Source organism: Rhipicephalus microplus, chromosome 2 (genome assembly GCF_043290135.1).
Source record: "Rhipicephalus microplus isolate Deutch F79 chromosome 2, USDA_Rmic, whole genome shotgun sequence".
NCBI lineage: Eukaryota > Metazoa > Arthropoda > Arachnida > Ixodida > Ixodidae > Rhipicephalus > Rhipicephalus microplus.
In genome coordinates this window covers 187,694,107-187,721,050 of record NC_134701.1, presented here as the reverse complement: position 1 = coordinate 187,721,050, position 26,944 = coordinate 187,694,107, and the positions used below count along the sequence as shown (strand labels likewise).

At 46.5% G+C, this 26,944-nt stretch overlaps 3 protein-coding genes across 3 annotated transcripts in view; 2 read left to right on the top strand and 1 right to left on the bottom strand.

Annotated features, from left to right (window-relative positions):
* Positions 1-3,488, top strand: part of Tfb1 (transcription factor B1) — a 71,308-nt gene extending 67,820 nt beyond the window's left edge. Inside the window, exon 12 of the mRNA XM_037421741.2 lies at positions 3,322-3,488. Within this exon, the coding sequence (XP_037277638.2) occupies positions 3,322-3,411 (90 nt within the window). The 3' untranslated portion in view covers positions 3,412-3,488. The remainder of the gene's footprint in view (positions 1-3,321) is intronic.
* The window catches only part of LOC119169646 (uncharacterized), a 375,903-nt gene that overhangs the window by 334,732 nt on the left and 14,227 nt on the right, over positions 1-26,944 (top strand). The window lies entirely within an intron of this gene.
* PMP34 (Peroxisomal Membrane Protein 34) lies at positions 3,192-4,653 on the bottom strand. Its single transcript, XM_037421742.2, has one exon. It carries the CDS (start codon positions 4,450-4,452, stop codon positions 3,511-3,513), a length of 942 nt encoding a protein of 313 aa, XP_037277639.2. The 5' UTR covers positions 4,453-4,653; the 3' UTR covers positions 3,192-3,510.

Genomic DNA, 26,944 nt, shown 5'->3' with positions numbered 1-26,944 from the left:
ATCACAATTGACCGTCAACTACACGATCGCTGCTGCGTTGCCTTGTGATGAGATGAACATATTATCTCACGGGCTCTTAGAAAACAATGAACCTTAGGGCTTATCTTCTATGTAAAAATGTATTTTTGAAAGCCATGTGAACATGTCATGCACTTATCATAGTACCTTCTGATAAGTAAGGCTTTTAGCAAGCATGCTCCCTGCATCTCACTAGTGCTTTCTACGAGCAGTTTTATTGTGGCTTTCAGCAAATGGATAGCTTAAACTGGGCTAGTTTCGCCTCTTGGTCTTTGCATGCTGACAGTCTTTTTGAGTTCTGTTGAAAGATCAAGACTTGGCCAGATTTGCTGAATTATCTTTCTATGCTTCAAACCTTGGCACATAACTAATCTGTAAAGTCAAGGGAAAAATTATGCGCATTTCAATAGAAGCAGGAAGTGGTAACGAAACAAGTTTGTTACGTCACCGTTCTAATGCACAATTCTTGATCAGTAAAAACAGGTTACGTTATGTTCTGAGCAAACCGGACACTATGTGTGGTAGATTTTGGCCGCCTTTATGAAACCAAGATGGCCAAAGTGCGAGATCAACGGTGTCGTACTGTCAAAGTTGCATGGGGGCCTTTGCGTAAAATAAAAAATATGGAATTATAGCCTTTATTTTTACTTCTAGTAAAGAACTTAGATCAATTGTTTATCAATCTAACTCTAGTATTTTGTGTCTCACTTAAGTGCATCTTGTGTGCCTTGGCAGTGAGTGCTGTTCGCAGACATTAAGGTAATAGAATCGCAGACGCTTTGAAGTTTGGTGTTCTGCGCTCTTTTTTTTTTCCATGTTTTGCTCCCTTGATGACAGAGAGCAAATATATACGAACACCTAAATTATTCGCTGTGGCTATTTACACGTGGAATAAAATTTGCTTGCATGGCATAGATTGCGTGAAAATTATGTGCAGTGTAAATTCTGTGCTGCACAAATGTCTGCCAGCTAAAATCTTTTAAGATTGCAACTTTACGTTCTGTGTGCTCATTATATTTTCCTATTGCAATTTGGTCAGCTATGCTGTGAAGCCTGTTTTCAATTAGGAGTGTTCTCTTTAAAACATCGCTTGAGGCTATACAGCACTTTCATACTACAAAGGCTTAAATCTGTCTTTGACAAAATTTGGCTAATATTGGAAGTCAGATGATGCGGTCTTATTTTTTTTAGCAAGTACCATTTTGTATCATTACTTTGTGCAAGCACTTTTCTGAATTACTTCTTCATGGAACTTTCAGTGAAAGAAATTCATTCACAATAAAAGAAGTTTGTCAATTCCTATTGGCAAAAAAAAAAAAAATCTCAACATGGGTGTAGCTAGCAGAGACTTATTAGTAGAGTGCTACCCTTTGTTCTTCAGCTAATACATCAAGCATACACTATGCACAGTGCACAGTTAGTCAAGTCTATTTCTTCTAAAAATTCTGTGTTTACAACTCATTTAATATCTGCGCACTTGGCTTTCTGAAGACAAGTTGTCCACCTACACCCGCCCAGAAAATAGAGGATAAGTGCTTACCAGCTTAAACCACTCACTGGAAAATTTCGCGACTTTTCTACGACAGATTTTGATCACTATGGTCGTTAGCGCCGAGTGTTCCCTCCTCCAAAGTGGTTTTGCGACTTTTTAACGACAGGTTTTGATCACTATCATTGTTAACGCTGAGTGTTTCCTCATCCCAAGTGGTTTCGAGGGGACACCACTCACACCACTGAGTGGGAAAATTTGTGACTTCTTGACGACAGGTTTTGATCACTATCATTGTTAGCGCCGAGTGTTTCCTCCTCCCAAGTGGTTTTCCGGGGACACCACTTGAGTTTTATTCATAGGTTGTGAAGCTGTCCCGAGCATTTCTGTTAGCTTCATATCAAGCTGGCACCCGACCAAGCGAGCGTCTGGAGTGCCAAAAGCTTTCATCGGGACACCTCGTTTTATTATTTCTGCGAAATCCAGTGTACACGCACTTTATTTTATTGTTTGACACTCAAGGTTGTCTGGCTGATCGAGCAGTGCTTACACGGCATATATTTAAAGAGCTTTGTTTTCTTAGGAAAGCACTATGTTTAGTGCACAATGCAATATGTAGGTTGATAGGAATGAACAAGTTTAATGGCATTGATTGGCTTTATTTGCATTTTATGACATGATGGATGTGGTAGCTTAGATGTAGAGAGCTCAGTAGTCATCATGGAGAAAAACATATCTGTATGCTCATTTTTGCATTCTTAAAACAAACATTAAATAATCAGCTGAACTAATATCAAGAATGCCCATTTGTAATTTCACCCACAATGCTGGTTATTGCCTACATGAACTGCATTTATTGTAGTAATAAAGTGCATTTCTGCACAGCATGATGATGTTTGCAAATTTAATGCTACATAGCATTTTTTTCTGTTGGAGCATGCGGTCAGTTGAAAGTGTAGAAAAGCTTGTGCTCAGCCCACTGCACTTTGCAATAAATCTTGTTTCTGAGTGACAAGGTTAATGATATTTGAAGAATTGAGATGTGCAACTACTAATAGACTAGAACAAGAATGAGGAACAAAACTCTTAAAGTGCAAAATTTCACCTAGTTTTTTTTTTTTTTTTTGCTGTGCATTCGTAATACGTAGACAAGGTCAAAGCACAGACTGCACCTGTCTGCATTTCCACCTTCTCTATAACTGTTCACATTTTTGTCTTTCAAATACTCCATGGATGCAGCATAATTTGCTACATAAGCAACTCATTCAACACTGGATGCTCTCAACTAAAATTACAGAATTCACCATTAATACCTTGCACGTTGCATCATGGATGCAGGTACTGATCGTACTGGTACTTCAACATGGCTGCTTTGATGTCATTAAATAAGCATAATCAGATAGTCATTAACCTACTTAAATGCAATAACCACGCAGCCATTGGATTACTGGCCTTTTGTGCATGAATAGCATAAGAACCTGCTTGCGATATACTGATAACATTCTCCCGACATTGCAAACATTGCGTCCCACCGCTTTGGCACTCCAACATGGTGTGTGTGATGTCGGTGCAAGCCATCTATTAATGTATACTTGTGTGGGACACTAGTCGAGCATGCTTTAACAAGTACAAGCCATTTCAGGGCGAGTGTCTTACGATTGCCTAACTGACTCATGACCACGAGAACAAATGAAATAAACGTTTATTGAACCACTGCCATTTGTTCATATTGCATCTGTTAAGTCAATTTCTTTCCCTCATGGTACCGCTACATGGAGTCCTAATGGATGTGTGGCATTTTGTTATTCACACAGTTGGCGAGCCACCTGGACGACCTTCTACAGGCAGCTTACACGAAGTTTAGCAGCTGGCAGTCTCGGCGCTTGTCGCTTGGGCGCAGGTGACCGAGAGCACAGCCATGGGACGTTGTATAAAGAGCGCAAAATAATAAAAAAAAAACAAGCCAGGAACATCTTTCGCAGTCACGTGTAGTCCTTTGTTTACTAAGCAGCGCGGCGCACTGCCGACGGCCTCAATATCTGCATGACGAAGCGCACGATCTTCTCGTAGGCGACAAACATGAGAGCCGCTGTCAGAACAGTCTGCCAGAGCTTGGCCTCGAGGCCCCTGTAAAGACCGGGGACTCCCTGCGTTCGGGCGATGTGCATCAGAATGCCCAGCAGGTTCTTGTTGGCAAGCTCCGGAGGGCAGCCGTAGCGAAGCTTCGCTTGCACAAGTTGCAGCGGGTAAGTGGCCACGGTAGATATAACCTTGGACACCGCTCCGATGAGGAAAACGACGGCACCGTTGAGAGGTACGCCGGCGCTGCCAGCGCGCCGCTTGAGCGACTCGTAAACCATGAACTGCACCGCGGGGCTGGAGACGAGCACGAGCGAGGGCAAGGTGCTGGCCCACAGGGCCGGCAAGCCCTCGTTGCGAGCGATGTGCATGAGGCCGTGCCAGAGACCCTTGTAACGCGGATGCTTCCGGAGGGACTCGCGGTCGCCTGCGGCCAGCTTGGCTCCCTGCATCTTTATCCGCGTATTGACGACCCATAGAGGCGTGGTCGTCAGGACGTTCACGACACCGGCGAGAGCGGCCAGCAAAAGGTCTGACATGGCTCCGTGCCGTCGCGGGTCGCCAGCAGAGACGACCGCCCGGAGACCGTGAAACGAGTAGAAGTAGACGAAGTTCGAGCACCAAAGCGACGTCAACACGGGTCCCAAGCCCCGGTACACACCGTTGGGTCCTTCGTCGCGCAGAATCTCACGTAGGAGGGCCAGAGTGTTCTTCGATTCGCGGTGCTGCTCGACTTGCAGACGGGAGCGGACCGTGTCGAGAGGAAAAAACACGGTCATGGCAACCGCGCTGCCTGCGGCCCCTCCGACGGCGTGTACGAGGGTGTCGTACGTGAACAGGTTCTCCCATCGAATGTGCTTCGCCATGGTGAAGTCGAGTCCCGGGCAGTACGCCTGTCAGATCCGCACTCGGCTGCCTCCCGCTGTCTGAAAGCAGCGGCGGGCTCAGCTGATCGCGGCTGGCAGCCCTGCAGCTTCAACGTAGCTCGAAGCCTTGAATCTTGAACGGTCGCCAACTACTGCTGACGACACGCGACGAGCCCAGCCCGACACCAACGAGCGACACGATATTTTCCTGGTATGCGCTACCGTTGCCCGCCGCTAGAGACGCCACGGGCGTTAACGTAGCAGATAGATTGCATCGCTAGCACAGGCAGCGCCGCCGCAATTTCGCGGGACATTTGAAATGTTCAGATGCTTTTGCAGTGAATATATTTGTGCAAGGCTAAATACAAGACACTCTTGTGAACTCAACGTTGCTTTGTTTCGGCGCAGCCTGTTGAAGAAAGTATACTTATCAGGCGCAGTTATGCAGCTTAGATTTCGTTTTCTATTTATACTACTTACTTGTGTCCGACGGTCCGCCGCGGACACAAGACCACAGCAGCAACCAGGCTCGGAAGCTCACCCGCAGGTCGCTGGTTCTATCCCGGCGGCGGCGGTCGTATTTCATTGGAGGCGAAATGGTTGAGGCCCGCGTACAGTGAGATGTCAGTACACGTTGAAGAACACAAGATGGTCGAAGTTCCCGGAGTTCTCAACTATGGCGTCTATCATAATAATATCGTGGTTTTGGGACGTATAACTCCACATATTATCGTGTCCGCCGAAATATAAAAGTAAAATATGCTCGGAAATCTGGAATGAAACCACCACCGTCGAGGCCATTGGTGTGTAATACGTATTGAGAGCACCAAATGAGGAATTATCAGAAGCGCGCGGACGATTGCTGGCTCTTTAGGCGCGCCAGGTGTGTGTGATGTTGGCGACGAGCTATACGGGGCGCTGGTCACCTAATTGATTGATTTGTGGGGTTTAACGTCCCAAAACTACCATTTGATTATGAGAGACGTCGTAGTGGAGGGCTCCAGAAATTTCGACCACCTGGGGTTCGTTAACGCGCACCCAAATCTGAGCACACGGACCTACAACATTTCCGTCTGCGCTGGTCACCTAGCCGAAATAGTTACAGTGGCGTGACTTCATTACTGCGCTTAAAAAAGGGTGCCAAACGAAAGTAAGCCGAACAATGCAATCGATTCTCACCCACCGTTACACAACGTCTGGCGAATGGCAACGATGTCGCGAGAGAGATAACTTCATTACCACATTCTTGAAAAAGATAGTGTATACAGGGCGTCCTTCTGTAATCACCGAGCTTGCCCGCATTCCCTTTATTGAGAAATTGGCACTCGACACTTTCATATCAAGAATGCTATGTCACGCTCATAGCGCGAACGTTGTTTGTTGTCCGGAAGTACAGAGATAACGCATAGGCACGCAAGATAAGTGACTACTGTTATGGAACAAAAAGATGCCGCGAGTGTGCATCTTTTGAGTTTAATGGTGCGGAGAGCGTGAAAGGATTGCTTCTTTGAAGTGGTCGACGACCAAGCAAAATGCGAAGGTTGTCAAGCCATCCTTGCCACTGATACCGTCGATGTCACGGTCATCGAGCTGTTTTATCAGCGTCACCACTGAACGAACGAGCTGGTGCTTGCAACGTGACATATAAGCTATAGACATTTCTGCCCTCTCACAGTAGAGTAATAAGTACCCTAAATCGTTAAACATTTTTTCTACAAGCTATGTGCAAATTTTCCAGCACTTGATAGTGGCGTTGTATCTGCTTGAATTGCACTATTCAGACCTGAGAAATGTATTATCATGGCGTGTCCTGCATGTATTCCGCACATTCGTATTCGCTTAACCGTGCGTTTCGGGACCCGGAGAACAAACGTGCGTTTCCTCCAGTCGCTTTAAGCTCAAGCACTGCGACTATGTCTTGGCCTTCCGATAGGCGCTTCGACCGCAGCGACAGTTGTCGTAGCGCGTGATTATTTAATCAACACACACATCCGTGTTGACGCTTTGAGAATTCACTTAAGGCATTTCGGATTTCTAGGCTCCACTCAACGTTCAACGCAACTGTACATAGCTCAGCAGCAGTGCTTTCCTCGCACTTACGCCTGCAGCACGGCCGCCGTTACCATCGTGGCGTCTACACCCACTCAAAACTCTTCCTACCATTCCTGGCATCCAAAAGAAGAAACAGTCATCGTATCCAGCCCTGAAATAGGCCACACTGTTCCTGCACGAGAAGCACAATGGACGCCTTCACATTTACATGGATGGTTCAGCTGGTTCGGTAAGCTCAGCAGTTGCGGTGGTCATTCCGATTTCCAGAGCTTTTCCCTACGGCGTGTCTCATAACCATATGCTCGTTTTGGGATGTTAAATTCCAACGATTATTAACTCTTTCGGCTCTGGCGTCGTCAATTGACGACACCACACTATTTTTCTCCTCGCACCTCTAAAAGGAAACGGAACCTGCTGATTTTTCGATGCGTATTTCTTCATCAGTCCCCGCTTCGATCGAGACCATTATTGTGGCATTTTGGCGGAGTTTCGAGCAGTAAAGAAGAAGAAGCTTGACCGAACTCACGGGTGATGCTGAAGCGGGCTGGCAGAGGCGGGGAGGTGGCGTTTTCGGGATGAAGACCAGGAGTTGTTTCAAGAGCTTCCCCATTGATCAGTACTACATTCCTTCAAATTTTGGGTACTATAATGCTTAGCAGGAACAAATTAACTGTTTTTGTCATTTCATGACCACATAGTCACGATGACACAATTTTAGGTAATGTCTGTATATCCACAAATGCGTACACTTATGGCTCATTTTTTTATTTTTTGTTTTTCGTCTTCTGAAAAGAAATTCGCACTAAAAATGTCTCCAACAAAAATAAAAATTCCAGAGCTGAAAGGCCGAAGAAACCTATCGGCTAGATTTCGTTCTGAACCTTCCTTCCTTATCCAATCTGCGCATGCGCGCGTGACCACTAGAACACACACTAAAATTCAGTGCAGTTTTGTGTGCAGTTTTATGCACAAACGATGCGTAGTTTATGCAGACAAGTGGGTGAAGAGAGGCGTGCAATATTAAAAACAGATACTGACATTTATCACTTCTAGTAGAAGTGTATCCCGGAGTCACCTTTGCAGATCATAGTGAACCAATGGTGAATCGTGATAACAGCGCATGAAGGAAAAACGTTTACAGGCACAGTAACGCATGCGCGAGGAGCTTGATGCAATGTATGAAAGAACGGCCGTTGGCAACCCATCCCGCCCCATTCGATCGAGCGTATATATGCCGTAAAAACGTGTGTCTGGCAGCTGTTTGAAGCCTTTTCAAGTGTCTATGAGCCACGTGTATACGACGCCACCGTGGTTTACGTGCTACTGTGTACGTTTCAATTAAATTGCACCTGCATGCCGTTGACTTCTTTTATGCGTCTCCCCAATCCAATAGGTCAAGCTAAACAACGATGAGCTCGGGGTAAGGTACTATAACTACCTCGTGGGTCAACGACGAAACTTCTAGCTTCGGCATCTCTTTGAGGTGGGCCCCACACATGCCAATGCTGTGTCACGGCCATTACTTTCCATTACCTGTAAAACTGGTTAGTTGTAAAACTGATTGGCCGGATGGGCATAATTTTTTTATTAAATTTGGTATGCCGCGCCTTGCTCGTGGCCACATCGGATCGTCTCCCTGGCGAAAGCGTGAGGGACTGGTTGGCATGTTGAGACGTAGTGAACACTATGGACAGGGTTGGCAAACACTGGGAAGGCAACGGGTGACAGTGGTTCTTTCATGTTTGTGACAAGGACGCTAACCCTCTTTGCATGTCATTAATTCACGACTGTAATTTCGCGTGCGGGCGCGAGATGCCGTGGAAGTAAATGGCATCCCGAATGTTAGTTTTACGAAGGTTGCGGGTTGGCACTGAAGAATGGACGTTGCCTTCGATCCGCAGCGTGACGTGTGCGCTGCGGCTAGAGCATATCACATTTTTTTTTTCCTTGGAAGCCTAACGAAGCTCAGCCCTGGTTAACCGCCCCGTCTTTCTCCTTATTCTTTCTCTCTCTTTTCTTCCTTCCGTGTCTCGTTCGTTTCGTTCCCTACCGTGTTTTCTTCGCTGTATGTGATGCCAATCTCGGACGAGCCCATGTCCAAAAGTGCTCAACATGGCGAGTGTGTGAATTCTCTCTCCCTTTAGTCCTTGATCAGGTGGTAGCTTTATAGTTTCAGATTCAGGACGATGCAGCTTGACCTGTGGGACAATACGTTTCTGCACAAGGTCACACATAAATAACGTTCAGCCTCGTCATATCTCTGCTGCTATCCTGGTTTACGTCAAGAAATTTGTGAATCCGACTCTGCATTTCTTTTCCAACGCGTAACATAAAGTTCCTCTGGGCCGTACCGCGAATTTTGTGGTGGCGAAAGCACCGAAACGCTTGCTTATTGTTTCAGTCGGTACAATGGATTCGTCCACCCAGTCAGCCATGTCCCAGAGAGATGAAATTCTGCGTCGGACAGTGCCTGCATGCACTGCTGCCTCGCGGCTACTGGGGTCATGCACTTAAAGAATTACCCACCATTCATGCTGTGCACTGAGTGAACTGTACGTAAGTCCAACGAGTTTTCTTTTTTAGATACAGGTTATCTTCTTGCTCATTAGCACCGTGTTTTTTGCGCCGTTCATAACTATGTATGGTCTTGTTGCTAAATATATATATATATATATATATATATATATATATATATATATATATATATATATATATATATATATATATATATATATATATATATATATATATATATAATGAAGAAACGTAGTTCATTGCGTATCTCACAGGCTAAAAAAAAAGGGATGTAAGCACGGCGTGAATGATGCTTTTACGGCGGCCATTAAGCTCGTTGAGATTTGCGCTGCAGAGTAAGAATGAGCGAGTAAAAAACAAGAAGCGAACCGATATTCGTTCCGTAAAACGCACCAAAAAAATCCACTCATTGTCGTAAGTGTATTTTATTATAAGGTTCCTTTCAGCTGCGGTCGCTTCTATACGTTTGAGCAGTTGGATCCCTGCATTAACCAGAAATTATTGAAACATATGAGATATTAATAACCAGAGGCTCACCGAGAATGTGGGTGCACGCCAATATTTGATGAATGCGCAGTTTTGTACTGACATAGGGAAGAAGAAACTCGTCTGATGATTGAGTCATGGCATATCAATAATAGTGGTAGCGCAAGCGTGAACCAGCCATCGATTCACTTGCATGACAATGAAACCAAATGCCTTGGCACTTGTTTGCCACGTAGACCCCCACGAATGCCAGACTGATAGATTCGTATATAGCATGGGCACGCGCGGCTAAGTTTTCGCGCCTTGTTTCTTTTTCTGCTGTTGTGCGCACTTTCAGTTGTTAGGCGTTTGTGGCGTCCAGACTTCCTTCATGTGTCCGCGTTGGCACGCCCCGTCTTTTTAGAATAAGCGGCAACTAGCCCAACTCTGTTATTCGGAGTTTTTCTGTAGTGCGCTGCAGTTTCTCGCCGGCAGGGAATTATCACAAGTTGCCTTCGTATCGTTTCAGTTCTGCAACAGCCTTCATCACGGTACGCACGATGCATGGATTGCCTGGCGCCCAGCCGCAAACACGACCGATTACGTTCGACGCCTGTTCTTTGGTTGTTGACTGTGTTCGCGCTTGTATACCTTGTGACTATCGGTGTCCTGCTGGCTGTTGTCTGTACTACGCGCAACATTGAAAACCTACATACCGTGCCACAATGTCATGATGGGTCACTAGGAAGATGCTCAATTGCTTGCCATTTTCATGTCTCTTTTCCGGTGCAATTCAAGGTCTGTTCCACCGGTACCCGCAGTCCTATTGGTGACATCAGTGCTTCACGCCCTGTCATCACTATTATACGTGCCACGCAACGCCATTCCACAAACCTACACCTTTATGCCCCGCAACAGCTGTCGTAGAAGATGTGGCATCATTGTGATTCAACTAAGTTCATCGTACAGTCCCACTGCTCTGTTCATTCTATACCTATACTGTGTGATAAGAGGATCATATGTTCACGGGTACCTTGCTTTCTTGCTTTGTCTGTATGCTGCTGAGCTAGGCTCTAGAGGTTAACCTTCGGTTTGCTCAAGGCATTCTTCCTCGTAAATGAGTATACGTACGCACTCTGTGCGTTGGTGCTGGTTCTCAATTTCAAGCTGCGCGCGTGCGTCTGCATGTGTTCGTATGCATGCGCGAGTCTGTGCATTCGTCCGATGCCGTGTATGTTGTGTTTGCGTGCGCACTGCGATCATTTCATCTGGTAGTCCACTTTATTATTATTTTTCTTTCGTGAGGTGCGTTTTCAAGAGTCTCGTGTAACCGGCGAATTCTTTCAGCAAGCCTGTTTCAACGAGTCAGAAGTGATAGTCGGATTTTTTTCGCTGAAACATTTCGCTCTGGGCATGCTGCCAATGCCACCTAGATTATCACGCCTGCATGCTCACTGCCACCGTGACGTCACTCGTTTTACCCGAGCGAGCGCGCGTACCGGAGGCTGTGAATCTATTGCCACCATCGTCTCCCAGAAAAAAATAAAGCGTTCGTGGCGAGATTTACATGATTAACAGCTTCATTCTGACGTTTTGGTCAGAAAATTGCGCTGGTTTAAGTAAAGTATTTTGCTTGAAAGCATTTAGAAATTCACGTGAGCCATTTCTTCCACGAAAAGGTCAAAGATTGTACGCTATCGAACGCGTGGTCGATCTATAAGAGCAAGATTTGAAGGACCAACAAAGTGACGAAATAAATAAGGTGAATTTTATTCATTCTTTACACACACACACACACACACGCACACACGCACACGCACACGCACACGCACACACGCACACACGCACACACGCACACACACACACACACACGCGCACACACACACACGCGCACACGCGCACACGCGCACACACACGCACGCGCACACGCGCACACGCGCACACACACGCACACACACGCACACACACGCACACACACGCACACACACGCACACACACGCACACACACACACGCACACACACACACGCACACTCTCACTCGCACACTCTCACTCGCACACTCTCACTCGCACACTCTCACTCGCACACACACACACGCACACTCTCACTCGCACACTCTCACTCGCACACACACACACGCACACACACACACGCGCTCGCACACACACACTCTCACTCGCACACACACACTCTCACTCGCACACACACTCACACACACACTCACACACACACTCACTCTATGTAGAGCATGCAGAGTTTCTGCAGTTTTATTTGTACTCTTTCGAACATCTGCCGTCATAGATACTTAGTTATTGGAGAGAGAGAGTGTGTGTGTGCTGCTGCCACAAGTATGTTAATCAGCACAATATCAAGGGTTCACCATTGCAAGGAAAAACAAAATCTTTCGTTTCACAAAAAGATTGTGTGACCGACACGAGAAGCGGGCTTTTCTCTTTTGGTCTGGGCACTCTCGCAGTAGTGGGTAGTCGGACTTGGGTCCTGAGAAAAACGTTAGTACTGGGTCTATATTAAACCGTGTAGCCCCCGTGGGCACTTCTACTTCACTGTCGGTTGTTGGATCGGTGTATTTTTGGTAGTGGTTCTTAAATATTCTAGCTTACTTGAAGATATTTTTTATTAAACCTAAATAAAACAATTCCATTTTCCATTTCGACACTTAATTTACCTTTGTGAAAGAAGTGACTGCCTTCATGTATTGCTATAAGAGTAGTTAAGTATTATTTAATGTAATAAATTACGGTTGCTCGCAATGTCAATTTGTGAAAAAAAGCAATGCAATCTACCTCATTTCTTTAGGCACTGATGTGTTGACACTTGCTTTTCTTAACGGTGGTGTGAGTGATACTTTGCGAATAGAGACCCCGGCGAATAATTAAGCAAATTCTGGGATATACGCTGCTTTAACGGACCCCATTTGGTGCTCGTGTTGACTTCATTATCACCACTCTTAATGCGCTCACTGCAGCAGCGCAGAGGCGTCTCCCTGTTTCGCCAATACACCCGGACCTGTGCTCGATGCGATCACGTTATACCTGCAACATTTCTCAACCTCATCCGCCCACATAACTTTCTGCCTCACTCTCACACGTACGGTAGCCTTCTCTAAATTCAGTCTGTTGTTCTTAATTACCACCAGTCGGGCCTGTAGCCAGGAGGGTGCCTTGACCCCCTTCACGAAATTAGGAAATTAGGTGGAGGGAGCGTTTTACCCAAATAAATGAAAATCGGTGTTTTCTCATGTGGTTTCTCATGTGGTCTGGCGATTCACCAAATGCATCCCCCCCCCCCCCCAAAAAAAAAAAACAAAAAAACTCCTGGCTGTGAGCTGGCTACCGGTCATGTTACCTTCGAGCTACATGCCCTCTACCATGCCAATTCTTCTTCTGGATTTTGACCCTAATGGCGCCCGTTCGTTCCCTGACCCGCTGTGGTCCCTTCTTGTAGCACCAACAATTTTGATTTCCATGGCTCGCTGCGTCGCCCTCAATTCAAGTTTAACGCTTTTCGTAAGCCTCTCGGTTTCTACCCTGTACGTGAGTATACCGCTAAATTAAAATACAGCAACCATGTACCTTTCTCAGTGAGGAATGCGTTCCGTGTATGTATTGTAGAGATGATAAAGTGGTGTATTCGGCGTTATTCGTAGCACCAAGTTGGGAAAAGTTTAAAGAAAAAGATGTTGTTTCAGTGTAAACGATACATCTTCTTTCACGCGCCTACACTTACAGATGACGGAACTATGCCAGGGAGCTTGTCAAACAGAAACGGTAGAGAAACATCGTCTTGAAGGCTTGAATACTTGTTACACCTGTTAAGGGGTATTCACATAAAGGATAAATAGGTGGAGGACACGGGGGGGGGGATTCGTACCACGTGACCACGCCATCAAGGATTGGTGGGCGCGACCCCTCGGCGACCTCGGAGGAAACGGGACCTTTTTCTCGTCCGGACAACCGATCCCTCGGCGGTGGGGAATATGGCGGAATTTCAGGCTATTGTTTGGCCACATTTTAGGGGCGAAGTTCCTTAAAGCGGCACCCGTTCGTCCCTCGTAGTCGTAGTCGTAGTGTGTAATAAGTGTTACATTTTGACCTGCAAGGTGGTGCAGGTGGGAGATTTCTCCTGTGCGTTGTTGAACAATAAAAAAAAAAAATTCGCAGCGTGCGCGTTAACTAAAAGCCGAATGCTCCTGTCTCTCATTCCCCATTAGCAGCCATTGGCATGTTCCAGTAGGAAACGTTAGTAGAAGTGAGAAGTGTTAAAAGCTGACTTCTGCTGTCTCTCATTCTCAGAAGCAGCCATTGTTTACCTCCAAATTAGTGCCTGGTGAGATTTCTCCTGTGCGTGATTAAACAATAAAACATTTTTGTTCAAAACGCCGTTGATTGATGAAATAAACCAACGAAAGACGCCAGATATTTTCTAAAAGCAAAATAAAAGACGCCTGATGTTTCTAAAGCAAAACAAAAAAATGGTAGCATATCCACGGAGTGAATGATGGAGAGTGGGGCGAAGAATTCGTCCGTCCATTCGTTCTTGCTTCCGTCTGTCCATGCGTCCGTCAGTGTGACCGTCCATGCGTCCGTCAGCCCGTCCGTGCGTTCGTGCGTCCGTCCCTGCGTTCGTCCATGCATCCGCCCCTGCGTCCGTTCATGCGTCCATTCATGCATCTGTCTGTGTGTCCATTCGTCCATCTATTCAACACTCCAAGTACCACCATCTCGCATCTTTTCATCATATATTCCCCATATAGAAGCACCGCCATCCAGCGGACATTCCAAGGACTAAACGAGAGGTGGCACACGCACACTTTCTTACGGCTTGCGCTTCGGGCCCACTTCCCACCTTTAACCACCTCGAGTTCATCGTATATACTAGTTCACTGTATTCATGGCACTGCGGCCGAATGCTCGCTAAACCTTTCGAAAACCAAGGAGGTTACGCCCAGCGAGTATGACGTAGCAAACTTTTTCAGTAAGATAGTGCTCAATGTACATGCCAATGGCTGCTAATGGGAAATGAGAGGCGGAAAATTCGGCTTTTAGTTTCTTACGGCTTGCGCTTCGTATCTACTTCCCATTTTTAACCACCTCGAGTTCATTCATGGTATATACAAGTTCATTGTATTCATGGCACTGCGGCTCAACGCTCGCTAAACCTTTCTAAAGCTAAGGAGGTTACACCCAGCGAGTATAACGTAGCAACCCTTTCTTGTCAGATAGTGCTCAATGTAAATGCCAATGGCTGCTAATGGTGATCGCAGCCCGCGCGTTAAATAAAAGCCGAATGCTCCTGTCTCTCATTCCCCATTAGCAGCCATTGACATGTATATTGAGCACTATTTTTTATTGTTCAACAACGCACAGAAGAAGTCTCTCACCGGCACCACCTTGGAGGTCAAAATGTTATACTTGTTACATACTAAGGGGGACGAACGGGTGCCGCTATAAAGAGCTTCGCCCCTAAAAGAAGACGCCATCTGCTTAACGAAAGACGCCGGGTGTTTTCTAAAGCAGTGGTTTTATAATCAAAACCGTATCGATACAGGTTTGTAGTTGCCGATGCTCGTTGCCGTCGGTGTGTCCTTGTATGGATAAGGATGCCGAAAGGCGGGCGCGCAGGGCAGCGGTGGCGCGTGCTCGCAGACAGGACTCTGAAGTGAGAGCATGCGAGGCAGAAGCGCGCCGGGAAGCTGCGCGACGTCGCCGCCAAGATCTTTCTGTACGGGAACAAGAAGACACATCAGCAAGGCAGCGTCGGCAAGATCCCGCCGTACGTGAACAAGAAGCTGTAGCGGCACGTCAGCGTCGGCAAGAACCTTCCGTACGGGAACGAGAGGCCATATCAGCAAGGCAGCGTCGGCAAGATCCCGCCGTACGTGAACAAGAAGCTGTAGCGGCACGTCAGCGTCGGCAAGAAACTTCCGTAGGGGAACGAGAGGCCACATCAGCAAGGCAGCGTCGGCAAGATCCCGTCGTACGTGAACAAGAAGCTGTAGCGGCACGTCAGCGTCGGCAAGAACCTTCCGTACGGGAACAAGAAGCCACATCAACAAGGCAGCGTCCACAAGATCCCGCCGTACGTGAACAAGAAGCTGCAGCGGCACGTCAGCGTAAGCAAGAACCTTCCGTACGGGAACAAGAAGACACATCAGCAAGGCAGGGTCGGCAAGATCCCGCCGTACGTGAACAAGAAGCTGTAGCGGCACGTCAGCGTCGTCAAGAACCTTCCGTACGGGAACGAGAAGCCACATCAGCAAGGCAGCGTCGGCAAGATCCCGCCGTACGTGAACAAGAAGCTGCAGCGGCACGTCAGCGTCGGCAAGAAACTTCCGTAGGGGAACAAGAAGCCACATCAGCAAGGCAGCGTCGGCAAGATCCCGCCGTACGTGAACAAGAAGCTGTAGTGGCACGTCAGCGTCGGAAAGAACCTTCCGTACGGGAACGAGAGGCCACATCGACAAGGCAGCGTCGGAAAGATCCCGCCGTACGTGAACAAGAAGCTGTAGTGGCACGTCAGCGTCGGAAAGAACCTTCCGTACGGGAACGAGAGGCCACATCGACAAGGCAGCGTCGGCAAGATCCCACCGTACGTGAACAAGAAGCTGTAGTGGCACGTCAGCGTCGGAAAGAACCTTCCGTACGGGAACGAGAGGCCGCATCGACAAGGCAGCGTCGGCAAGATCCCGCCGTACGTGAACAAGAAGCTGTAGTGGCACGCCAGCGTCGGAAAGAGCCTTCCGTACGGGAACGAGAGGCAACATCGACAAGGCAGCGTCGGCAAGATCCCGCCGTACGTGAACAAGAAGCTGCAGCGGCACGTCAGCGTCGGCAAGAACCTTCCGTACGGAAACAAGAAGACACATCAGCAAGGCAGGGTCAGCAAGATCCCGCGGTACGTGAACAAGAAGCTGTAGCGGCACGTCAGCGTCGTCAAGAACCTTCCGTACGGGAACGAGAAGCCACATCAGCAAGGCAGCGTCGGCAAGATCCCGCCGTACGTGAACAAGAAGCTGCAGCGGCACGTCAGCGTCGGCAAGAACCTTCCGTACGGGAACAAGAAGACACATCAGCAAGGCAGGGTCGGCAAGATCCCGCCGTACGTGAACAAGAAGCTGTAGCGGCACGTCAGCGCCGTCAAGAACCTTCCATACGGGAACCAGAAGCCACATCAGCAAGGCAGCGTCGGCAAGATCCCGCCGTACGTGAACAAGAAGCTGCAGCGGCACGTCAGCGTCGGCAAGAACCTTCCGTACGGGAACAAGAAGCCACATCAGCAAGGCAGCGTCGGCAAGATCCCGCCGTACGTGAACAAGAAGCTGTAGTGGCACGTCAGCGTCGGAAAGAACCTTCCGTACGGGAACGAGAGGCCACATCGACAAGGCAGCGTCGGCAAGATCCCGCCGTACGTGAACAAGAAGCTGTAGTGGCACGTCAGCGTCGGAAAGAACCTTCCGTACGGGAACGAGAGGCCACATCGACAAGGCAGCGTCGGCAAGATCCCGCCGTACGTGAACAAGAAGCTGTAATGGCACGTCAGCGTCGAAAAGAACCTTCCGTACGGGAACGAGAGGCCACATCGACAAGGCAGCGTCGGCAAGATCCCGCCGTACGTGAACAAGAAGCTGCAGCGGCACGTCAGCGTCGGCAAGAACGTTCCGTACGAGAACAAGAAGACACATCAGCAAGGCAGGGTCGGCAAGATCCCGCCGTACGTGAACAAGAAGCTGTAGCGGCACGTCAGCGTCGTCAAGAACCTTCCGTACGGGAACGAGAAGCCACATCAGCAAGGCAGCGTCGGCAAGATCCCGCCGTACGTGAACAAGAAGCTGCAGCGGCACGTCAGCGTCGGCAAGAACCTTCCGTACGGGAACAAGAAGACACATCAGCAAGGCAGGGTCGGCAAGATCCCGCCGTACGTTGTTGTACGCAACAGAAATGCATTTTTTGTATAAATTAGTGCCTTGTTCATGACAAGGCACTAATTGTGCTGTGTTGTGGAAAAAAATGGAGCCCTGCGGGGTTTTGCGGTTGCGTATTGGCGTTAACGTTGATCGGGTTAATGAACTGGTACCAATTGTAGCCGTTTTGTTCACTATAGGAAAGAGTTTATGTGGCTGTACGTTTTTTCCACACGTCCAATCTTGCGTATAGCTCCTCAAGTACTGTTTCGTGAGACATGGAGTCAAACGCTTTTTGTTAATTCCAAAGTGTGTTCAGTGAAATCCAGCGCTAACTTGCATTAGTTGCAAGTTAGCGCTGTGTGTGTGTGAATCTCTCCTTTGTGTGTGTCCTTGTCGTGGTGCGCTATACCAGTGAAATTATGAACTTCAAGAAGTTTTAGGGCTTTGAGCAAAAAACTGCTAACATGATATTGCCAAGTTCCACGCTCACTAATGATGGTGTGGAAAGGTACGTCGGCTTTATGCGTCTTAGCACTGATGAAAGCAGTAAGGGAATCCTTTTTGCTTCTGCTTATCTGTAGAGCCAAAGATTCGCACCCAATTTCTTCACACAAAGAGGCAACATTTCTTTTGACTTTAGATAGCCTCACTTTTACAGGCTTGAAGTTCTCGTTGATGGCTTCTCTTGCTTTTTCATTATAGGAGTTCCTGGATAAGGCCACAAACCCACCTTCCTTATTTGAAAGCATCAGACAGAGTTCATTGTCTCTAAAATATGTCACTACACGTTGCAACACATACACTTGTCGCCCAGATTCAGCTTTCAGGGCAGCCTTGTGTAGACTGTCAACGCCTTCCAGCAGGCCGCGTTCACGTTGTTTTTGTAGCACCTTCCTTGCTAATTGCCGATTCCACGCAAGAAGGTCTTGTGCCACAACTTTAGGCTCTAGGCCATATTTAGGACCCTTATTAAGGAGATATACTATATTAGCATCAACGTTGGTATCCCCGATAATTCTAAGCCTCTTGGTGCGGTCTTTTTTGGTAGAAGTCTTGGTCATACTCCTCAGCAGACAGGATAGCATACAGCTCCACGTGCTTTCAATGGCAGTACTCACCACCTTGCGGTAGTCCTTTAGCTTCCTGGTAGCCACCCATGTAGGAAAATTGGTGTGGCACAGGCACCTGAGAATGTCGTTTAACAACCTCACTTGGCGGCCCAGCTCAGAACGCCAAATCTTGACCATTCTTCTTGAAGTTCATGACCCTTACTTGACAAAAAATTCTGATGAAGTATTTGGGTTTTTCCGAGGAAACCATGAAATAGGCAACCTTTTTTCCGTAGATGTAAGTGACCTTTTTTACTCGGTTCCACATCCGGAGCTACTTCGGGCAGTTAAGCAGTGTATAAAAGATAGTGGCGAAGCCACCTTTGTGTCTAAAACGGAGATGTCGTCCGCTAATTTTGTTACCCTCTTAGAAACTTATCTCAACCACACTTTCGTTTCTTTTGAACATGGCATGCTTTTACAGAGGAAGCGCATTTGCATTGGGTCACGGGTAGCACCGATCTTATGTGACGTCTTTTTATCCTCCTTTGACCACGCACTACAAAGTGTTTTTACTTCATCTCGTCCATATGTTCTTAAAGTATTTAGATATGTAGAGGATTTTTTAGTTGTTATTGATATTAGATGCCCTTTCCTTTTCCTGTGATGGTTGAGCAGGTTTTAGATGTTTTTAGAGCAAATGCTAAAGGGCTCACGTTTACTAATGAACTTCCGGAAGATAGCTCCATGCAGTTTTTGGACCTTAACCTGACAATTTCGGCTGGTCACGTATGCTGTGCGTACCTCCGTCGGAGTAAGAACGAGTTGTTACTTTACGATTCAGCGCATTCAAAGACTGTGAAACGCGGAATCGCTCTACTTTGCTTAGAGTTGGCACTACGCAAATCGTGCGAACATGTTATGCAAGCAAGCTTTATGCGTCAACTTCTAAGACTTTCCAAGGCCGGCTACCCTCAGTCCGTAGTTAGTTCCGTGGTGGAATCCTTGCTGCAGAGAGTGAAAGGCAGAGTGTCTAATACAAATGCGCGCCCGAAGAAGAGAGAGCGGGTTAAGCCTGAGGTGGTCCCGTATATACACCGTGTGAGCCATAACCTCAAGAAGGTGGCTTCCCGTCATGGTGTTCCGGTTGGCTGCCAGAAGCAGCACACAAGACTTTTTAGGCGCTGTGCACAAGGCGTGGTATATGGGACTCCCCCAGGCTGTGGCAAGTTCTATATCTGTCAAACGGGGCGTTGCATTATTGACAGACTGAGGGAGCATGCCAGTAGTTTAGGCAAAAGTGAGCATGCGCATCTTCCAGCGCACTGTAAAGCCTGCGTATGTGTGCCATTGTTTGAAACGACGGCGATTCTTGGTAGGAGCAAAAAACAAACAGCTAGAGAGCAATCGGAAGCCTATTTTATCAAAAAGAAAGGGCCCGATTGTATCAGTGATACATCTATTGTGTTGTACGCAACAGAAATGCATTTTTTGGATAACTTAGTGCCTTGTTCATGACGCTGTGCGATGTTTGTTGGCTGTGCACGCATGCGTGATTTTGTCTTCTTTCCAGTGCGTTTTCTAGACGGTCATTAAGCAGTTGGTAGTTGGCGCTGTTCTGTCTTCTCTCCTGCACTTCCTGCTTCACGCTATGTTCTTTGCGCCTCAGTCTTCTGCACCAAATTTGTGGAAACCTTTTCGCGAGTTGACGTCACTAGGCTCCGCCTTCATCCCCCGCAGTATTTATCTCCGTCTGCATACCCCTTTAGTTTAGGCGCTTGGGTCGAAAGGGGAGCGGACATTGCGTGTACTTATAATGAGTCGCCTAGTGGCTGCTAGCTTTTGGAAAGCCATTCCAGCCAAGCTATTGTCATTACAAGCCGGGGAATTATGCGCCCTGCAGTGCGGCGTTGCAATTGACCATAGTGGGCTTTGGTCGCGACAATGTTTCTAGAAAGAACAGCGACGCCACTGCAGTTTATCTGATGCGTCGACACCAATGTATACGTGGTACTCTTCACCCCAACGACCTTCTCACGCCAGCGAAAGGACACTGTGGTGCCACAGCTGAAGTGTGGTCACTCCACCCCAGTCAAGGACGTTGACGCACGGGTTGCCCCATCGGAAGTGGTGTGGGTCCTGGGATTGGACAGTGTAATTTGGAGCCCTTTCCCACATCCACGGATCTTAGAAAATGAAACTGTTTTATAATCAGTCCTCGTGGGCAGCTTCGAGGGCTTATTCGATGTAGAGCTTTTGTACACGAGCTTGCCAGAATGTAGCTCTCCCTTTCATTTTTCTTCGATGGAATATATATAAATAAACCTCAACTAAGATATTTCCATAAGCATGTCCTTACTTCTTGCAAAATCCATGTGCTAAACGGGTGAGGTGGCGGCGGCCAGCTGGCTACCTACGAAGAGATCCGCCGGAACCGAGCCGCAACGACTAGGGGCAGCAGAGGTGGGATGCCGTCGACCACTTGTCCTAACACACCAGTCCATTGACCATGCTTTTTTTTCCCTCTTAGAGATGTATCATATCAAAAAATGGTTTCAACTATGTAACGCCCGTAAATGGCCACGGAAACTAGTATGATGTGCCCTTTCTTTTCTTTTCTGAAGGACAGACATTAGTGACTAATATTTTCATGCCACAACTATACCATCCAGATAAGTGCAACACAGTAGCTTTTCGGTGTTGTCTTGCAATATGCAACGGGGTGAGTTTACTGAGGTGACCAGGTCAATTTTGAATGCAGAACGCTATGGCTGAGAGTACGTGCAGTTTCCATGAGCGCTTTCTTACTTACTTCTTGACAATACCCGCAATCTGTCATCCACACCGCTATCACGAAATCTGAAAAGCAGCACCAACGCCATTTAACGAACAAAAAATACACACAAACACAAAGTTAGTGTTAGAGTGTGACCATTCATTGTCGAAGTAGTACCACGGCGTTTCGCTGCCGATAAAGAAACTAACGCAGTAAACGCTGTGGAAAGAAAACGATGTCGACGGACGAATTTCGTGCCTTCCGGTTTTCTAGGAGCTATACGATAACGTTATGTGTTCGTTCACAACAACTATGTTCTCTGCTAGAAATGCTTTATCTAGTTCGGGTTCCTCCACTAACTATAGGGCAACCTCGCGCATCCTAACATTAAAAAGTTAGGTGGAAAAAAATGGAGCCCTGCGGGGTTTTGCGGTTGCGTATTGGCGTTAACGTTGATCGGGTTAATGAACTGGTACCAATTGTAGCCGTTTTGTTCACTATAGGAAAGAGTTTATGTGGCTGTACGTTTTTTCCACACGTCCAATCTTGCGTATAGCTCCTCAAGTACTGTTTCGTGAGACATGGAGTCAAACGCTTTTTGTTAATTCCAAAGTGTGTTCAGTGAAATCCCGCGCCCGTTGAAACGGGGTCAGTCAGAACAAAAGGTGATGATTGCGTTATCGAGTGATGGCGTTATAAATGATTGCGTTATAAATGGGTGAATTGTAGCCGGGCTACAGAAGAGACGCGTGTGCATGGTATGCTATCCGACTGACTTACTGCTGCAAAAACTGCTGCAGGTTGTGTTGCTGCACCACATCATGCCAGAAACATGGACAGCGAATATACGGCATTGTCTCAGCCGAGATACAGTTTTCTCCGGGATCTCCAGCTTCAACGCCAGCGTGAACTAATGAGACCTGGGCGGACGCACGGCGGACGGCTATCCACTCCATGAGCACCCGCTCACCTGGACCTTTAGCTCCGTTCGGCGACTCACTAACCGGGAGTGACTAACCGACTAATCAACCAATGAAAACGCGGAAGTTCTCCTCTCCTAAATGTTTCCTTCTCGCCTACTCAACTGCCTCACCATGCGGGGAAAGGCGGAGCGAGGAGAGCGAAGATACAAGAATAAAGTTGGTTGAGATTTGGAATTCACGCCATCCGGTTGTCTTCCTTGACTACGCGTAGACGCGTTTTTACACCTTCTTTGGTGAAAAGTAGGCAGTAAATGAATCTTGTCAGCCCGCTGGCAAATACAAGAATTAGAAAGCTTGAAGTTTTGCGAAGACTTTACCATTTCTATAGGGCTGTGTGTGAGTTATGTGTCTTCTTCTCTGTCCCGTCCTAAATGCGCTCTACTTCAGGTACCATGGATAACCGAACAGGACGCCATGCATCTTTAGTTTGCTATTTCAACGCGCATTTGCAAATAAATCAGTTTTGTCCGAACTCCGAGAAATTACAGACATCCCAAAGCTGAATATTTCCGATAGCTATATATTTACCTCTTCCTTCGAAGAGGCCAGAAACCTTTTTGTGCACCAAGGCTCGCAAACACAAATGCAACACTTATAATGAAGAATGGGTTGCGTAATGTACAGACTAAGTTTTAAGCCATGTGATCAAATATGTAGCAGTAGCCGAGTCGGTGAGGTGCGCAGGTTTAAACCAAAGGGCGGTCGTTCAAATCACGGAGCTTGTAGTGTTAAAAGAAGAGAAGGCCAAAAGATGATATGGGTTAGGAAGCTAAAACTCTGAAGTCCATTCTTTATTTTTTTCAAATCATGGCCTGCAGAAGTGAGCGGACAAATATATAAACATTGCATCCTGAACAGTGCTGGTGACCGAGTTCGTATAGTGTTCGGTTCGTAATCGAAAAGTTGCTAGTTCGAATGCCAAAGCTGGGATTGCTGACACATCAGGAAGTCACCCAGACACATCGCAGCTGTAGTTAGATGTGCTTGCTGTCTCATGATTTGTGAAGCTGAACAAAGGTAATGCGGAGAACAACATTGCGTGTGGGCCTTATACGCCAGAAATTCGGGGCGGTGTTTCTTCTTTCGTAAACATAAAAAAGTGTTCTTTTTTAGATAACAGGGCTCACACAGAACAGCGGTATCAAACTGCGAGGTGGTGGGTCTTACGCTGCCAAATATCCACAAGGTGGAGTGCCACAAAAGTCTAGAAATAAAATGTTAAAAACTTTTAAAAATTCAAGTTAGAACTTGGGCTGACAGTGGGATTCGAACAACCGTCCTGCCGGTTACGAAACGAACTCCTAACCTCTCAGCCACTGGTACGACACAGGAGTGTGTAGCCTGCAATGTTGGGCTGATCATCGTCTTTTAGATCTTTGGAAATTGATAGCAACCTATGACCTTCAAATTATGCGCCAAAAACAGCGCCAGAATTGGTAAATCAATGCAATTGTGGTGGCATCGACTTTAAAAGAAACAATATATTTTCAACAATGGGCTGAAAAAACGTACAGCCGTACTTGCATTTTCGTTTCGTAACAGGAAGGTCGCTGGTTTGAATCTTGCTGTCGCCCTCATGTTCGACATGAATTAATTAGAGGCTTTAAAATTTGATTTCCTAAAGTTTTATTTTGTGAAGTTACTCGGTCCCTCTGCCTTTGAATTAGGTGACTTCAAGTATCGAAACCTGGAACCTCTCAGAGTGGAATCAAGCCCTCACACGTATTTTTCGAGCTAAACGTTCCCTGGTACGTATGCTTTCCTGCAGTACATGTCGGAGATGCACTCAAAAAAGTTGAGACAAAAGTAGAGCCTTAGCATGGGTTATAAGAGCCTGAATTTTTTCGACAGCTTTTCGACATGTATTGCAGGAAAGCAAACACACGAGGAATTATTTACCTCAGAAAATAAGTATGAGCGTCTGCTTCCACCGTGGGAGGTACCAAGTTCGATACCCAGTGCCACCGGAGGTCACCTGATCAAGTAACTGCAGAAAATAAAGTTTACGAAAATAAAATTTTAAAGTGTCTAACGAATTCATGTTGCAAATGTTAAGTTTTATTTTATGTAGTATGAAATTTTTTTTCTAGAAATATGGGTAACAAACTAAACCGGCATTGGACAGTGGACCGTGGGGTTCTATGCCTCCAAGCTGTCACAAGGTGAAATAGACGAAACTTCAGATAACATAAATTTATGAGCCCTACGTAATTCAAGTTGGAAGTGGGGCTCAAAGCGGGAATCGAACCACCGACCTGCCGGTTGTGAAACAAGCACTTAACCCTTCAGCCACTGGCTCGTCACAGGAGTGGGCAACCGACAATGTTGGGCTGATCTTCGTCTTTTAGATCTTCGAAACTGATAACCACATATGACCTTCAAATAATGCGTCAAAAAGTGCTCTTGTGTGGGTAAGTCAATGCACTTGTGGTGGCTCCGGCATGGAAACGAGCCATTCCATTTCAACTATGGGCTAAAATAACACACAGTGCTAGTCACATGTTCGTTTCATATCAGGAAGATCAGTGGGTCGAATCCCTCTGTTGTCCTCATATCCAACATGAATGCGCTAGAGGCTTTAAAATTTTATTTTGTGAAGTTTTATTTTCTAAAGTTACTTGTACAGGTGACCTCCAATCGGCACTGGGTATCGAACCAGGTACCTCCCATGGTAAAGCAGACACTCATACGCATTTTCTCAGCTAAATTATTCCTAGTACTCCTTTCCTGCAATACACGTCGAAAAAAGCAACCGGAAAAGTTCATTTCCTTATCAGCCATGATAAGGCTCTACTTTTTTCTGACGTCACAGCTCGAAACGAGCACCCAACAGGCGCAATGCAAGCGCAGCAGGGAACATTTAGCTCGTAAAATGCTCCTACTGGATGCATCGTTAGGAGCTCTTATGTCCGACAAAAGTTGAGGCTTATCATGGGTGATAAGGACCTTAACTTTTTCGAGTGCTTTTCGACATGTACTGCAGGAAAACATGCGCACCAGGGAACATTTAGGTCGTAAGATACGCCTGCTGTGTGCATCGTTTCGAGTTGTGACGTCAGAGAAAAGTTGAGCCTTATCATGAGTGATAAGGGCCTCAACGTTTTCGAGTGCTTTTTTGACATGCACAGCAGGAATGCATGCGTACCAGGGAACATGTAGCTTGTAAAATACGCTTGCTGGGTGCATCATTTCGAGCTGCATTGTGAGACAAAAGTTAAGCCTTATCATGTGTGATAACGGCCTCAACTTTCTAGTGTGCTTTTCGACATGTACAGCAAAAAAGCATACGTGCCCGGGAACATTTAGCTCGGAAAATACGTGTGAGGGCTTGACTCCACTCTGAGAGGATCCTGGTTCGATACTCGGTACCATCATGAAATAATTCAATTCAAAGACAGAGAAATCAAGTAACTTCAGAAAATAAAAATTCAGGAAATGAAATTTTAAATCATTTAATGAATTCATATCAAACACGAGAGTTACAGCTGGATTCGAACCATTGACCTTCCTGTTATGAAACAAAAATGCTGGTACGGCTGTGCGTTTTTTCAGCGAATTATTGAAAATATATGGCTCCTTTTCAAGTCGGTACCACCACAATTGCATCGATTTATCAAATCACGCGTTGTTTTTGGCGCATTATTAGAAGGTCATATGCGGCTATCAGTTTCGTAAGATCTAAAAGATGAAGATCAGCACTACATTGCAGGCGACGTACTGTTGTTTCGTACCAGTGACTGAAAGGTTACGAGTTCGTTTCATAACCGGAAGGTCAGTGGTTCGAATCCCGCAGTCAGCCCTAATTCTAACTTGCATTTTTAAAAGCCTTTAACATTTTTTGCTAGACTTTCGTCGCACTCTACCATGTGGATACTTGGCGACGTAAGACCCACTGCCTTGCAGTTCGATGCCGCGGTACTGTGCTAGCCCTATTTCGTAAAAAACTTTTTTTATTACAAAACGAATACCTGCCCCAAATTTCTGGCGTATAAGGCCCACACGCACTGTTGTTCTCTGCATTAGCTTTGACCAGTTTTCAAAATCATGGGACAGCGTGCACATCTGGCTACGGCTGTAATGTGTCTGGATGACTTCATGTGTGTCAGCAATCCCAGATTTGGCATTCAAACCAGCAACCTTTTGGTTATGAACTGATCACTTACGATCTCAGCCACCAGCGCTGCACAGGATGCAATGTTCAGAACTTTGTCTGCTCAGTAGTGCAGGCCATGATTAAAAATATAAAGAATGGAATTCAGCGTTTTAGGTTTCTTACCCACATCGTCTTGTGACCTCTTCTTATTTTAACACTACCGGCTCCGTGATTTGAACCACCACGCCTTTGGTTTAAACCTGAGCACCTTACCGACTCGGCTACTGCCAAAAACTTTATGACAGGACTTATAACCTGGTTGGTACATTACGCTTCAAGAAATGTTGGATTTGTGTTTCTGAGCCTTGGTAAACACAAAGTATTCTGGCCTCCTTGAAGGAAGAGGTAATATAACTGTCGGAAATTTCCAATTTTGAGATCTTTTTTGTAATTTCTTAGAGTGCTGACAAAATTGATGTATTTGCAGTTTTGCATCAAAATGGTAAGGTCTTTGGAAAACATCATCGTTTCGACTTTTTGAAGTTTGCTGTCGGGTGGACAAAATTGATTTGCTGACTACTTTTCACCGAAGAAGGTGTGCTTATAGGATGCTTA

What these genes read in the sequence shown, in the direction of transcription:
- PMP34 (XM_037421742.2), bottom strand. Translation starts at nt 4,452, where the DNA reads ATGGCGAAGCACATTCGATGGGAGAACCTGTTCACGTACGACACCCTC.